Source organism: Microtus oregoni, unplaced genomic scaffold, assembly GCF_018167655.1.
Source record: "Microtus oregoni isolate MIOR12 unplaced genomic scaffold, Mior012 000069F_ref0000032, whole genome shotgun sequence".
Lineage (NCBI taxonomy): Eukaryota > Metazoa > Chordata > Mammalia > Rodentia > Cricetidae > Microtus > Microtus oregoni.
The window spans coordinates 3,290,883-3,303,242 of NW_024543976.1; the positions used below are offsets into that span (position 1 = coordinate 3,290,883).

Consider the following 12,360-nt stretch of genomic DNA (forward strand, 5'->3'; position numbering starts at 1 on the left):
GAAACTCAGGACCGACATGCTCTGACCTGAGAATGGCTGTCATGGCTGCTTCCTCCTCGGTTAAGGGTGCTGAATTACAGGACTCTTACTCTATACCCTAGGATCCTCCAGTCGTTGTTTCTAGATTCTTTCTAAATGGCTTTTTAGGAGATTAAATAGCCGCTGTCAGAGGAAGTTAGACACCCTTTTAGCTGTTCATCCCCAGGGCTCCTGCAGAGAAGCCCCTGCCAGCAGACCACGGCTGCGGTCAGAGCCTGAGTTCCAGTCAGAGCCATACAGACTGGTCTTCTATTAACTGTGTGACGTTGGGCACGTAGCCCCAATTCTCTGGATCTCAGTTTCCTCATCCATACAATAAGGGGAGTGGCATTCTTCCTTGAGTGAAGGAAACTCATTAGGAGGACCCGCGTAGCTTGGTGAGCACACTTCCTGACAGTGAGGAACCCCTCTGCGTTTTTTCTGTTGCCCTGGCAAACTTGTCTTCTGCGTTTACCCTCCTGCTTCACCCTAGGCCTCTAAATCTTGGAAACTGGCCCTGGTCACCTATGCCACACTAGACCTCAGCATGGCCATTAGCTTAGGATAAGCTCACCCTTTCTAAACTCTCTGACCAGCTGTCTAGAACCTGGGCTCTGGGCCAGCCGAGCTGACCTCTGGGTTTGCCTACTACGGTCCAGTTGTTCTAAAACAGACACTTCTTGCACCCTGAGGCAAGCCTCCATGGTTTGTGCAAAATTGACAAACTCCTCTCCCCTGGGCGGGCCTCAGCTTATTCATTTGCTCAGTGGTTCCATGAATCAGTTTGGTCTTTCTTCTATTCATTCATCAAATGAGATGATGAATCATCAAGATGATGCTCATCATCAAGATGAGCATGTACTACACGCTCAGTGCTGCGAGGAAACCGGTAGACAAAAGCATGGCGCTCGCCCCATGGGGCTCCCAAGGGCTCCCAAACCAGTGCATATGTGCGACCTCTCAGCCCCTTTTAGCACCAAAGGTCTGAGCGTTCTCATAACACACACATGGCCTTCCGAGGTGATAAGAACACATCACTCACTTATTCTAAATAGGCACACACTACAAAGCCCAAGCTCTCTCTTCGGAGACAACAGACATGCTCAAAATACGTTGCACAAGCAGATCTTGTCTCAGTCTCACAGCAGGAAGTGCCCAGTTCCTCATTCTTCTGTGGCCCACAGAGAGCCTTAGACGGAGGCCTCGGGGAGGAGCTAGCGGTCAGCAACCAACAGCTGTATTTTGACAGCCATCAGGAAGGGACAGAAAGGAACCCTTGCTGGCTTTGTCAAGCAGGGGATTTAAGAACAATCTGAGCCAGGGTCAGTGGCTAGCTGATATGGGTAAATTTGGAAGAACAGATTCAAGGTCAGGATACAGGACTTAAGAAGACTTTGAAATTAGTTATTGCTTTTTGAGCCTACGTAATTTGTCAAAGAGTACTCTGAGCACAGTCTAAGTTACTTAATACAAATGCTGAGTTCGTCCCATTCTAAAGATAGGAAAGTGAAGGCTCAACTTTGCAACTGACTGCAATCCAGAGCCCACCCTAGTCTACCCACACCCCAGCATCTAAACGTGCCCTGTGCTTTTCCTCTTTCAATGCAGAGATTAGTGCCTCTGTGACCTCATCTTAGGAAGTTAGATCATGCCCACAGGACTGTTTCAACTCTGAAATCAAACCCAATATCCCGTTGTGAGTTACCAGATCCATTCCTACACAAACCTCCGTCACCTTTCACACGGCCACTCTGTGCCAACAAAGTGCGGGCTTCCACACTTGGGTCTCCTTGGTACTTAACTAGTACTTGAGAACACACTCAGGGTACTTTGGGTTCTAATGAAGTCAGCACGCTGCATGTGGCAGCTGCTGCATCCTGCACCCCGTCTAGGTGTGCATTTCTCTGGGCCCCAGGCCATCGCCAGCTCATTGCTGAAGCAGTGGGTTCTCTGCTTGATGCTTCACCTTGCAACCAGAAACTCAGCTGTTTTTATTACACTTTGAGCCAATTAGTCAAGCTGTTAGGCTGTCTCCAAGTCAGTTTTGTTGCTCTTTTAATTATACTCCAGCATAGCAGAGGTGCCTCTAGTTTTTAAAGAGCATTCTAAAGACACTCTATTAAAATATGAGAACATTTTTATTTCCAAGGTCAGGTGACCCTTGGGGAGAAGGAAGAAGAGATTGCACAGGTGGCCCATGGGTAGAAAGAACATAACTTCAGCTGCAATGCTTATGAGGGAAACTGTGCCATTATCTGCTTTTAAAGAGACTAATAAATCTGATCACATAAAACAGAGTCTAGTTTAAATGTAAGACCATTTCGTGGAGAGGATGAAGTGTGGAAGAAGAGAAGCCCAGAAGCAGACCACAAAGGCAAAACCATTTGTTAATTAGAGCGAGCCTTATAAATCATGTTGTCTAAGATGCATGGTGGCCAAGAACAGGCTGAGGCTGGAGAACTCATATGATTGATCCAAAATTAGAAAGAAAGAGAAACAGAACCCGGGTCACTACCAGCCTGCTCAGAGAAAGGCGCAGAAAGGCATAAAAAGATAGCCAGGGAGGAAACACAGGTGCAGAATCCGATGCTGAATCTGGACTCACTGGAAACAGCAGATGCTGATGAGAATAGAGTTGGGGACCCTCGTACACAGTTGGTGGGGATGTAAATTCCCTATACACATCAGGGTGGAGGGTTCTCGAGAGTTAACATTAGACTTGTTATATGACCCAGCAATACTTCTTATCAGTATATACTTGAAGGGATCTAAGTACAACAGACATGTCTGCACACCGCTGTTCATCAAATAACTTTTCACTAGACCCAAGTCAAAGAATCATTAACAAGTTAATGGATAAAGAAAATGTGATAGATAGATAGATAGATAGATAGATAGATAGAGATATGTGTGTGTATATATATATACAATGGCAGTTATTTCATTTCAACCATAAAAGAGAAGAAAATTGTGTCATCTGCATATATGTATATATAATTTTTAATGTGTATGCCCCTCAATACATTTCTGTGTACCACGTGCATGGAGTGCTCCTGGAGGTCAGAAGAGGGCATCAGATTCTGTGGAACTGGAGTTACAGATGGTCGTGAGCTACCTACAGTTGCTAGAAATGGAACCCTGGTCCTCTGGAAGAGCAGCCAGTGCTCTTAACCACTGAGCTGTCTCTCCAGGCCAAGAAAATCAGTGCTTTTTACACAGCTCAGAACCTATCGTTTCCATATCAAATTCAGGGTGTGTGTGTGTGTGTGTGTGTGTGCACGCGTGCGCGCACACATGTAATTAATCCCAATTACAAATTGTTTTTTAATACAACTTTAAAACTTTTGGGGATAAAAAATGAATAATTTATATTAGGTGTGATAGTGTACACCTTTAATCCCAGCACTCAGGAGACAGAGGCAAGAGGATCTCTGTGAGTTCTAGGCTAACCTCCAAACTTCATAGGAAGACTCTCTCTCTCTCTCAGAAAGAGAGAGAGAGAGAGAGAGAGAGAGAGAGAGAGAGAGAGTTTATGTCAAAGGAAGTATCTGTAAGATAATTTATATGAGCTGTTTTTGTATTGCCAGAACTCAACCAGGCTTAATTTCTTCTGCCTCACGTTGCATTTTTGAAACTGTTACTTGCACTGTCCAATATGTTAGCCACTGGCCACCTATGGCTACTTATATGTAAGCTTATATTAATTAAAATTAAGATTAACACAAAACTCAGTCATGCTAGCCACATTTCAGATGTCCAGCAGCTACATACAGCTGGCAACTAGTGTATTAGACAATGCAGATATCGGCTGTTGTCTGCCAGCCTGGCATACACCACTAGATAGCACTTTTTGAGGGCTGGCAACAGTGGTGACTCTCACCTAAATAATTCTAAAAGAAGTCAGAGGTTCCTAGGAGTATGTTGAGGGCATATCACATAATCTACATTGCCTAAACCTGGCAATGCCAGGGATTATATCACAAGCAAACAGAACTACTTTCCCAAAGGTTTGTCACCACCCTTAAATGATGCTCTCAAGGACAGGTTCCTTACGCCTGAGGTAGTTTGGGAATCTGTATGTAAATCAACTTGGAATCTAAAAGACCTTTACCCATAAAATCAATGTAATAAATCCTGTAAGTGCACCTCCCTACTTTATAGGTTTGAAAAGGTGGGGTGAGAGAATGACCAGGAGAAAATCAGCAAGTCAGATCCCATCTTTTGGGGAATGGGGAAGGTCAGTGACTGAACTTGTTGAGCGCATGCGTGCAAAGCGCCAGGTTCTGTCTGCTGGCATCACGATGAAAATCCAAATAAATCAGCGTTTGACAGGAGCTTCAGATGGTGGGGGGAGGCATGTTCTCCACATGTCCCTATACACACCTACACAAAGAATATTGTTAGGTTCATTTCCTAATCTAATTAGCCAAAAAATACAAAATATCACTGGAAATGAGATCGCTGCCAAGGCAGGGGCATCTGCAGCCTATCTCAACCCAGCATCCCTGACCCCAGAGGTCTGTTGACCCTCTCTAGTGTTGAAAAAAAGATCAAGTCACAGCACCCTTTTATAATCAGCCTCTATCGGCAACCCGGAAGAGCTCTCCCAGGGGTGCCTGGATTTCTGCTAATGATGTACTTAGAGACATCACACACTCCTAGAGCTTTGACCGTGCCCATCATCCCAGCAGCCTCCAATCCTGGAGGTGGGGACAGAGGGACAGAGTAAAGTTCCAGCTTACAGTGGCCTGTTCTCCTCCTCCACCTCCTCTAATTTTCTCTCTTTTCATCAGGCTCAAGACTGAATTCTGGAGGACCAAGCTCGCAAAGACACTTCCCTAAATTAGAAAAAAATGAATTGCTCTTGAATGGCGGTCCTTGAACTAGAAAAGAGATTAAATCAGAAGTCGTAGATGAGCACGTGCGCTGTGGGTCTGGTGGGGATTTGAGAGCCTTCCAAGCTTTCCTCACTCGTGGGGATGGCTGTACTATTTGTTCTTACTTCATTTTTCAGGCACACAGCTTTGCTTCCCTTGGCAGGGGTATACCACCATGCTGCTCATATGAGTAGGATTTATATTTTCTCACGAGCCAGAGAGGAGGGGGGAGTGTAATATTTTCTAGGGGACTCTGAGAAGAAGTTAGAAAAGAAAGAGAAGGGCTTGGACTCAAGGGAATGTTTCATGAAATGTTCTAGCTGAGGAGAATTGGTTTGAGCTGTGGAGAGACGGTGGCCCCGATTCCAGTCCATGTTCACAGGACACACACACACCTGGGTGCATGCATGTGTGCACACAGAGACCGGAAGAAGGTGTCAGGCTCTCTGCAGCTGGAGCTACGGGAGGCTGAGAGCTGCATGCCATGGGTGAAGTACTCCTAACCACTGAGTCATTTGTCAGCCTTTGGCAGGGCAGCAAATGCATTTTTTCCATGTTAACTCATTCAAATTTAGTTAATGATTTCTTTACCTGGCTAATGAATGCATTTCTTTGATTTATCAACTGAAGACAGAAAAGAAAAAATGAGTAATGGAGAGAGGCATTATGAAATTGAGCCAGGCATCTTGGTGATGCCTATAATCTTAGCACTTGAGAGGCAGAGGCAGAAAAATGATGAGTTCAAGGCCAGTGAAACTGTCTCTTTTTTTAACAAAAAAAAAATGATTTTTTTTTTCTTCCACCCTAGTTACCAAACCTCTGAGAGTCCAGTTTCAGGGTTAAGCAGCCAGGTCCTTGTTCTACAGCACACTTGTAATTCAGGACACTTGTAATTAGGAAAGGCAGAGACCCTGTTCTCTTGTCATTAAAAAGAGAAGAGTGGATGAGATGAGTTGAAGAGATTATAGACCTCCTGATTATGAAACTAGCTTGAGGGTGGTGTGGATAACACCAAATTTAGTTAGGGAAAATAACAGGTGCCAGATGCACCAGATAGAAACTGTCTTGGTTGTGCTGCCATAACAAAGTCTTGGAGGCCATGACAACCATGATTTGTTCTTGCTCATGAGGGATGCGTATGCATGGATCCAGGCTCCAACATCTTGGACACCATCAACAGCTTCTCCACTTATAGCCAGGTGAAGCGATCAGCAATATGCAAATCAAGTACTCGTCCCTCGAAGGAACACACACAATCTCCATGGAGATTCCATTGCCACAGTCACCATGTGCACTCTTCATGTGCCTAGAAGGCATCCAGACGCCAGTGGACAGACTACAACTGCACTTCCAAGAACCGTGGAAGGATGTGGTCTTTAGATCCCCTCTGTAGTTCAAGAGTCCAGGCAAACTATAAGTTATAAACCCATGAAGTCTACGTGCATAAGTGGTATTTTCAGAACAAGGCTGAGCCTTCTAACAGAGTATGAGCAGATGATTTTGAACTATGTCTCCAACTTTGGGTGGAAATAAAGGAACTGAATGATGTTTCATCAAAGACCACTAAGGCCACCTATAAGAGAGACTGGATTTCTCAAAGGCAAAGTTCTTTATCAGGTTACATCAGATGGCTGCAAATGGCATTTCAACCTGAGGTCTTATGGTCTAGGCAGGTACCTATTACTCAATTTCCAAGACTTTGGGGTGGTTAAATCAACTACATCTCATGGGAAGTAGATCTCAAAAGTAATCATGAGTAGGTCTAAACAGAAGATTAACTAACAGTGAGGAGATCTCTCCAGCACTACCCAGGGTTAGTAGTGGCACTTTGCAGAAATATGTTATATAAAACGGCTAAAGTGTTGTTACAACCATTTAGAAATCATTGGAAATTCTGCCTCAATCTAAAGTCAAAATTGACTTAATAGTTTCTTTATGGAAGTTTTTTTAAATGTTCTAACACCGTATAACCCAAAGATACTACTTACATGCTCGGGCCTGACCGTTGGAAAGAAGCAGAAGTCTTTGCTTTCTGTAATTAAACTATTATGTTTCTATGAGAGGAGAAAGCCTTGTAGATCTGTAAAACCACTATAGTGCAGAGTATACCATGGTCTCAAATCTGAGCCAAGGTGTTTGAGGCAGCGTTCATTAGCACTGCAGAAAGGGAGGGCATGCGCAGGGGAAGTACCCCGAGCATCTTTCCAAACCAAGCCTGCGGGAAAGTTCCACAGGGCAACACAGGTGAGCGCTGCCAGGAACAGCTAGATTCACAACACATTTGAGTTTGGATTAATTTTCTTTTCTTTGCTTCATGTTCAGAAGTCTTTTACTGTTGTCAGATTTTTTTTCAACCCTCTCTGGCTCAGTTATATGACCACATCTCAGGCTTTGATCCACAGTTTAAGGAGCTGGGCTGTACAGTAACAATAAAATATATAGTATAGCAAACACAGTCATTAGTATCATTGTCAAATATTCTGTACCGTACATGATCGTGTGCACTTTCCAGGGCTGGCAATGCAGTGGGTCTGTTTACAGCAGTATCACATGCATGACTAATGCCTTGCTCTGAAGCGTCACTCCACCAGAGCATCATGGGGCAATAGGGCCTTTCCAGCTCCATCCTGATGCCAAGGGTCCCCTGTCAGGGATCTGACCTTGGCCCAGACTTTATGCAGCACGTGAGCACACTCTTTCCTCTTCTGTGTCTCCTCATTCAACAGTTTGGGTTCTATTGTCGCAAGGAAAGGCTATGTGCACGCCTGAGTCTTTGCCTGTTGGAGGGGGCTCAGGGACTCATCTCAAAGGCACTCAGTCCGGCATATACCATGTGCTGGGGACTTTTGTCTGGTGGGGAGATAATTTCCACCCGTCCTACTTCTTATTCTCCTAGTTAAGATTATGATGACTAATGACTGACTTTTCCAAGAATTAGAACCTCCTAGACTGTGATCTCTCCTTTCCTTTTCCAGTTCCTTACCAGCAGACTCCTTACAGTCCCCGGGGCAGCTCCAACGTCATCCAGTGCTACCGCTGTGGAGACACCTGCAAAGGAGAAGTGGTCCGGGTCCACAACAACCACTTCCACATCAGATGCTTCACCTGTCAAGGTAGGAGGCCCTGGCTCAGCTCCCTTGGCAGATTCTTGGCCCTTCCCTACCAGCCCATGCCTAGGAACGGGAATATAACAAGCTGTTGAGATAGCTGTAAAGGCCAACACTTTCCACTGGGAATTCGCTCTTAAGTGGTGTGGATCCCAAGGGGACGCTTGAGTGAGATTAGAGCTGGGTGGGTGGGTGGGTGGGTGGGAGGAGGTCCTGGCCTTCTCAGAGAAACAGAGGCCGGCCAGGAAAAAAAGACAATCCTTAGAGCTAACGTCTGCATCTGAGAAGACTGCTGCTTGAGATTCTCAATCAGCTAGAGAGTGAATGAGAGTTTTAGCTACGGTGGATAAACCCAGTCTGGCTTTGAGATGTACAGCTATTCTATGACAGTATGGTGGTCCTCAGCAGAGAAGTCTAACGAAAAAAAAAAAGATTTGCCATTTGGAAACAGATGTTCTGTTGCTACCGCTTACCCACATAGAGCTGACTCACAGTGTCCTGCATCCTACGCCAAGGCTCGCTCAGCATTCCCAAACAGAGAGGATCACTGTAGCAGGAAGGGAGCGGGCTCATCTGAAAGCGAGTCCTGTCGCCCACTAGCCATGCTTCTCTCCAGGGGTCTGACAAACCCCTCTCCTGAGGCACCTCCCATCTCTGCCTCCAGGCTGCCAAGTTCACAAAGCAGCCATGGCCCTGGCAGACCGCTTGTGAGCTTGACCCAGGTTTATGTGCTGAAAGTTCAATGTGTGCTTTTTGTTCTCTGTCCTCTGTGACCGCACTTCGGATACTCATAGCCAGGTCTTCCCATGACAAATTATATCACAGGTCCTCAAACTGAGCCTCATCTGCAATGACTCCCTCCTGTGTCGTTATCGTGAGGCTTCCTCTTTGATCCACTCTAGGTCGTCAATGTTATTCTTAAATCGCGATCCCCAGAATGCATCACAGTTCTCCAGGTCAGACAAATATAACAAGCACTGTGTTTCTGTCAATGGGACTCATACCGGCTTGATTTCTTAAGGAGTTAATTCTTACCATTAACTTATATGGAATATATAGTCAATGGAAACTTCCAGATCTCCCCTTATCAATAATTACCTCAGCCTCATGTATCCAACTGGGCTTTGTATTGAGCTATATATACATATACATATATATATATATATATATATATATATATATATATATATTCTCGAATGTGTTTGTAGAGGCATATATAGAATATGTCTTAATTTGTGCAATTTAAATTTTATACTTATATTGAGAATTGGCGAAGTCTTTAGTGCAGTTGAACCATACAGTATTTGGTGAGTGACTACTTTTACATCTCAGAAATTGGGGGCAGGACAGACAATCAAAGCAACAAAGATGCCCTAAGGGAGGGATGTGTCGTGTGTCTCTGCAATGGATGTTCCGAAGAGAGTGTGAGCAGTTACCTTTTGCTCCTAACGAAATGTAACCGCGGACCGGACCCGTGCCTGCACATGGCCTCTCGCTTCCAGCAGGCTGGCCTGGCCTCCTTCATGTGGTGGTGTCAGATCTCCAAGCACAAGAGGATACACTTCAGTAATCAAGACCTTTCACACCCCAGCTTGGGCCATGCTTGTTAATGTCCTACTGTTGACAAAAACAAGCCAATAGCCAAGCCAGACTCAAGCTCCTAGAGAAACTTTGCCTCTTGTGGGGAAATCTGAAGCCTCAGATCTCAAGGGTGTGAATGCAGAGAAGGGACTCATTTGACCACATCCACAGTCCCCAAAAGGAGGTATAGAGTCTCCTTTGACGAAGATTTCAAGGAGGAAAATAGACCATTATTTTTTCTGAATATTTCTAGGTCAGCTACTTGGAGGTAAAACAAATGACAGGATTTGGGTTTCCTTCCCTAACAAGTAAGGAGATTCGCTGCCTTCAATAGGCAATTCTGAAATGTCTACCCAGTCCCCTTGCAACTCTCCCAACACGTTGTACTGTGCTGAGATAAAAGGAAGGAACCGGCAGAGGTCAGAAGCAGTCAGTGGAGCTGGTGGTGGAACAGCCAGGGCCAGATTTCATCCCGACGATGGTTTGTGCAAAGCCTTGGGGACATTAAGCTTCAGTGGATCATAGAGAGAAACAGAACATGCTAGAGCCACCAAAGCTGGGATATAATAGGAAACCATACAGCAGAGGTCCTGCCGAGGGCCTGCTCACAGTGCATCATGGGAAAATGGCTCTCATACAACAGCAAAGAGGATAGCAAGGAAGCTTGCCTACTGGATACAAGGGACTGAAATGTCTATGCAGCTGTTGAGAATCCATCCTTTACATGATTCATGGATGATACTCATACTGTGTATACATTTTATCAAAGTATATTTTTAGTTTCTATAAATAATTTTATTGTCAGTATGCCTTGGATAGAAATGAAAGCCCAACAGGTCCCTACAAAGCAAATTGAAAAGTGTTAATAAACACACAGAAACACACCAGAAAACTAACTCTAAGGCAAGGTGGTGCACGAAACTTCACAGGAGAGGGGCTTGACTAAAAGTAAGATGAGTGCTAAGCAAGAAAAAAAAAAAGATCTAATAATGGGGGGAAAAATCTAAACAACCAAAAATCTCACCAACAGTTGAGCAGCCTCGCACCTGAGAGGTGGAGGCTTCAGATATCAGGCCAGAAACAAAACAACTACAAAATAAAACAAAAATCCAAAAGGAGAGGGTGAAGGCAAAGGACCAGGAGTTGGAGGTCATCTCAGCTACATTAAGTCTGGGGCCAGCTTCAGGATTATGAACCCTCTCAGAAGAGAACACTGAAAGCTGCAACCAGGCACCTGTCAGTGAGGGTCTGCAGAAGGCCTCCTCTGGAGATTCGGGAATCCTTGGAGATTAGTGACATACCAATTCCGCCTTGTTACTCAGATGGCGAGCCTCCTTAACATTCCCAGAACTTCCAGGAGCCGGGGGTATGGTTGTCGCGGGAAGACTCCCAACTGGACCCACACTCAGGCCCCATTAAAAGCAATTGTGTTCACTCGCCAGCAAGGAGGCCTTCTTGGGTGGATGGAGAGGGCCCTGGTTCTCCATCTTTGTAGGCACTGGCAGTAAAATGACTAGTAAAAGATAGAGCCAGAGGCTGAGCTGGGTAGGGTAGGAGGAGGGCTCAATTGTGAGCTAGCAGAGCCAGGCTGACCAGAATAAGATAGAGTGCATGCTCCGTGGTGCCCTTCTGCTTCTATTTGTGCTCGCATCATTAGAACTAAGTCTCAACTTGCTCCTCCAGGTTGAGTCTGGTGGCCAGAACCTTGCAAGCCTCCCAGTCAGAGTAGGGGCGCACGCTGAAGAGTTTCTTCAGTAACTGGTCCTGCTCAAAGGTAGTATTGATGGCTTAGTATATGAGAGGGCAGGGAATGCCGAGGTGCCTCCATCTTGACGGTAGATCAGTTCAGATGAGTTCAGGTGTTTTCCAGAGTCAGAAATTTAAAACGAAATTTCACACTTGACAAACAGGAAAAGCAAATAATAATCCTTTCAGACGAAGCTCAGCTTTATGCCAGACCTCAAAGAATTAACATAGAAAAATGAGTAACTCAGAGACAAAACTGCGAATCGTGGAGAGAAATGACAGAAATGGTGGAGACTAGACTGTTACATATTAGAATAGACATTATCCATGGCAGTCTAACAAAACTCTGCAGGGAAATATAAAAGATGCAGCCTACACGCATCAGAATGAAACCTCAGATCATCAAACATAAAGCGGTAATCTCAAAAGTAACCAGAAATCAGAGACGGATCATCTGCATCTGAATGGCAGATAGGGTGACAATTGATGCTCTCACATCAGCAAGCAAGCCGGAAAACAGTAGGATGTTCTTTCGTGGAGTGGAAGAAAAAGTCATCAAAGTAGGGTAATGTATTCATAGAAACCATTGTTTTAGAACAAAGGCAACCCAACATATAATGTCATACTTGCTGGTGAAAGACTAAAATTTTCCCTATATGATAAAGAACAAGATGGGAATGTCTGATCTCACCACTAATGCTTAATGAAATACTGGGTTAGGCAAGAAAATTAAATTCAAAAGGCATATAAATTGAGAAGAAAGGAGCTGGGGTGGTGGTTGCACAAGCCTTTAATCCCAGCACTTAGGAGGCAGAGGCAGGAGGATCTCTGTGAGTTTGAGGCCAGCCTGGTCTACAAGTGAGTTCCAGAATAGCCAGGATTGTTACATAGAGAAACCCTGTCTCAAAAACCAGAGAGAGAGAGAGAGAGAAGAAAGGGTTGAAGGGGCATAAACAACAGGCAAATAGGATTTATCAGGATAGCTTTAATATCAGCTTTATTAAGGGGAAGAAGGGGAGAGCTTACAAAAC

At 44.8% G+C, this 12,360-nt stretch overlaps 1 protein-coding gene across 7 annotated transcripts in view; it reads left to right on the plus strand.

Annotated features, from left to right (window-relative positions):
• The window catches only part of Ablim3 (actin binding LIM protein family member 3), a 118,807-nt gene that overhangs the window by 38,183 nt on the left and 68,264 nt on the right, over positions 1-12,360 (plus strand). For all 7 annotated transcript variants that reach the window (XM_041641398.1, XM_041641399.1, XM_041641400.1 and 4 more), the window contains one exon: positions 7,871-8,008. In XM_041641398.1, the coding sequence (XP_041497332.1) occupies positions 7,871-8,008 (138 nt within the window). The remainder of the gene's footprint in view (positions 1-7,870; positions 8,009-12,360) is intronic.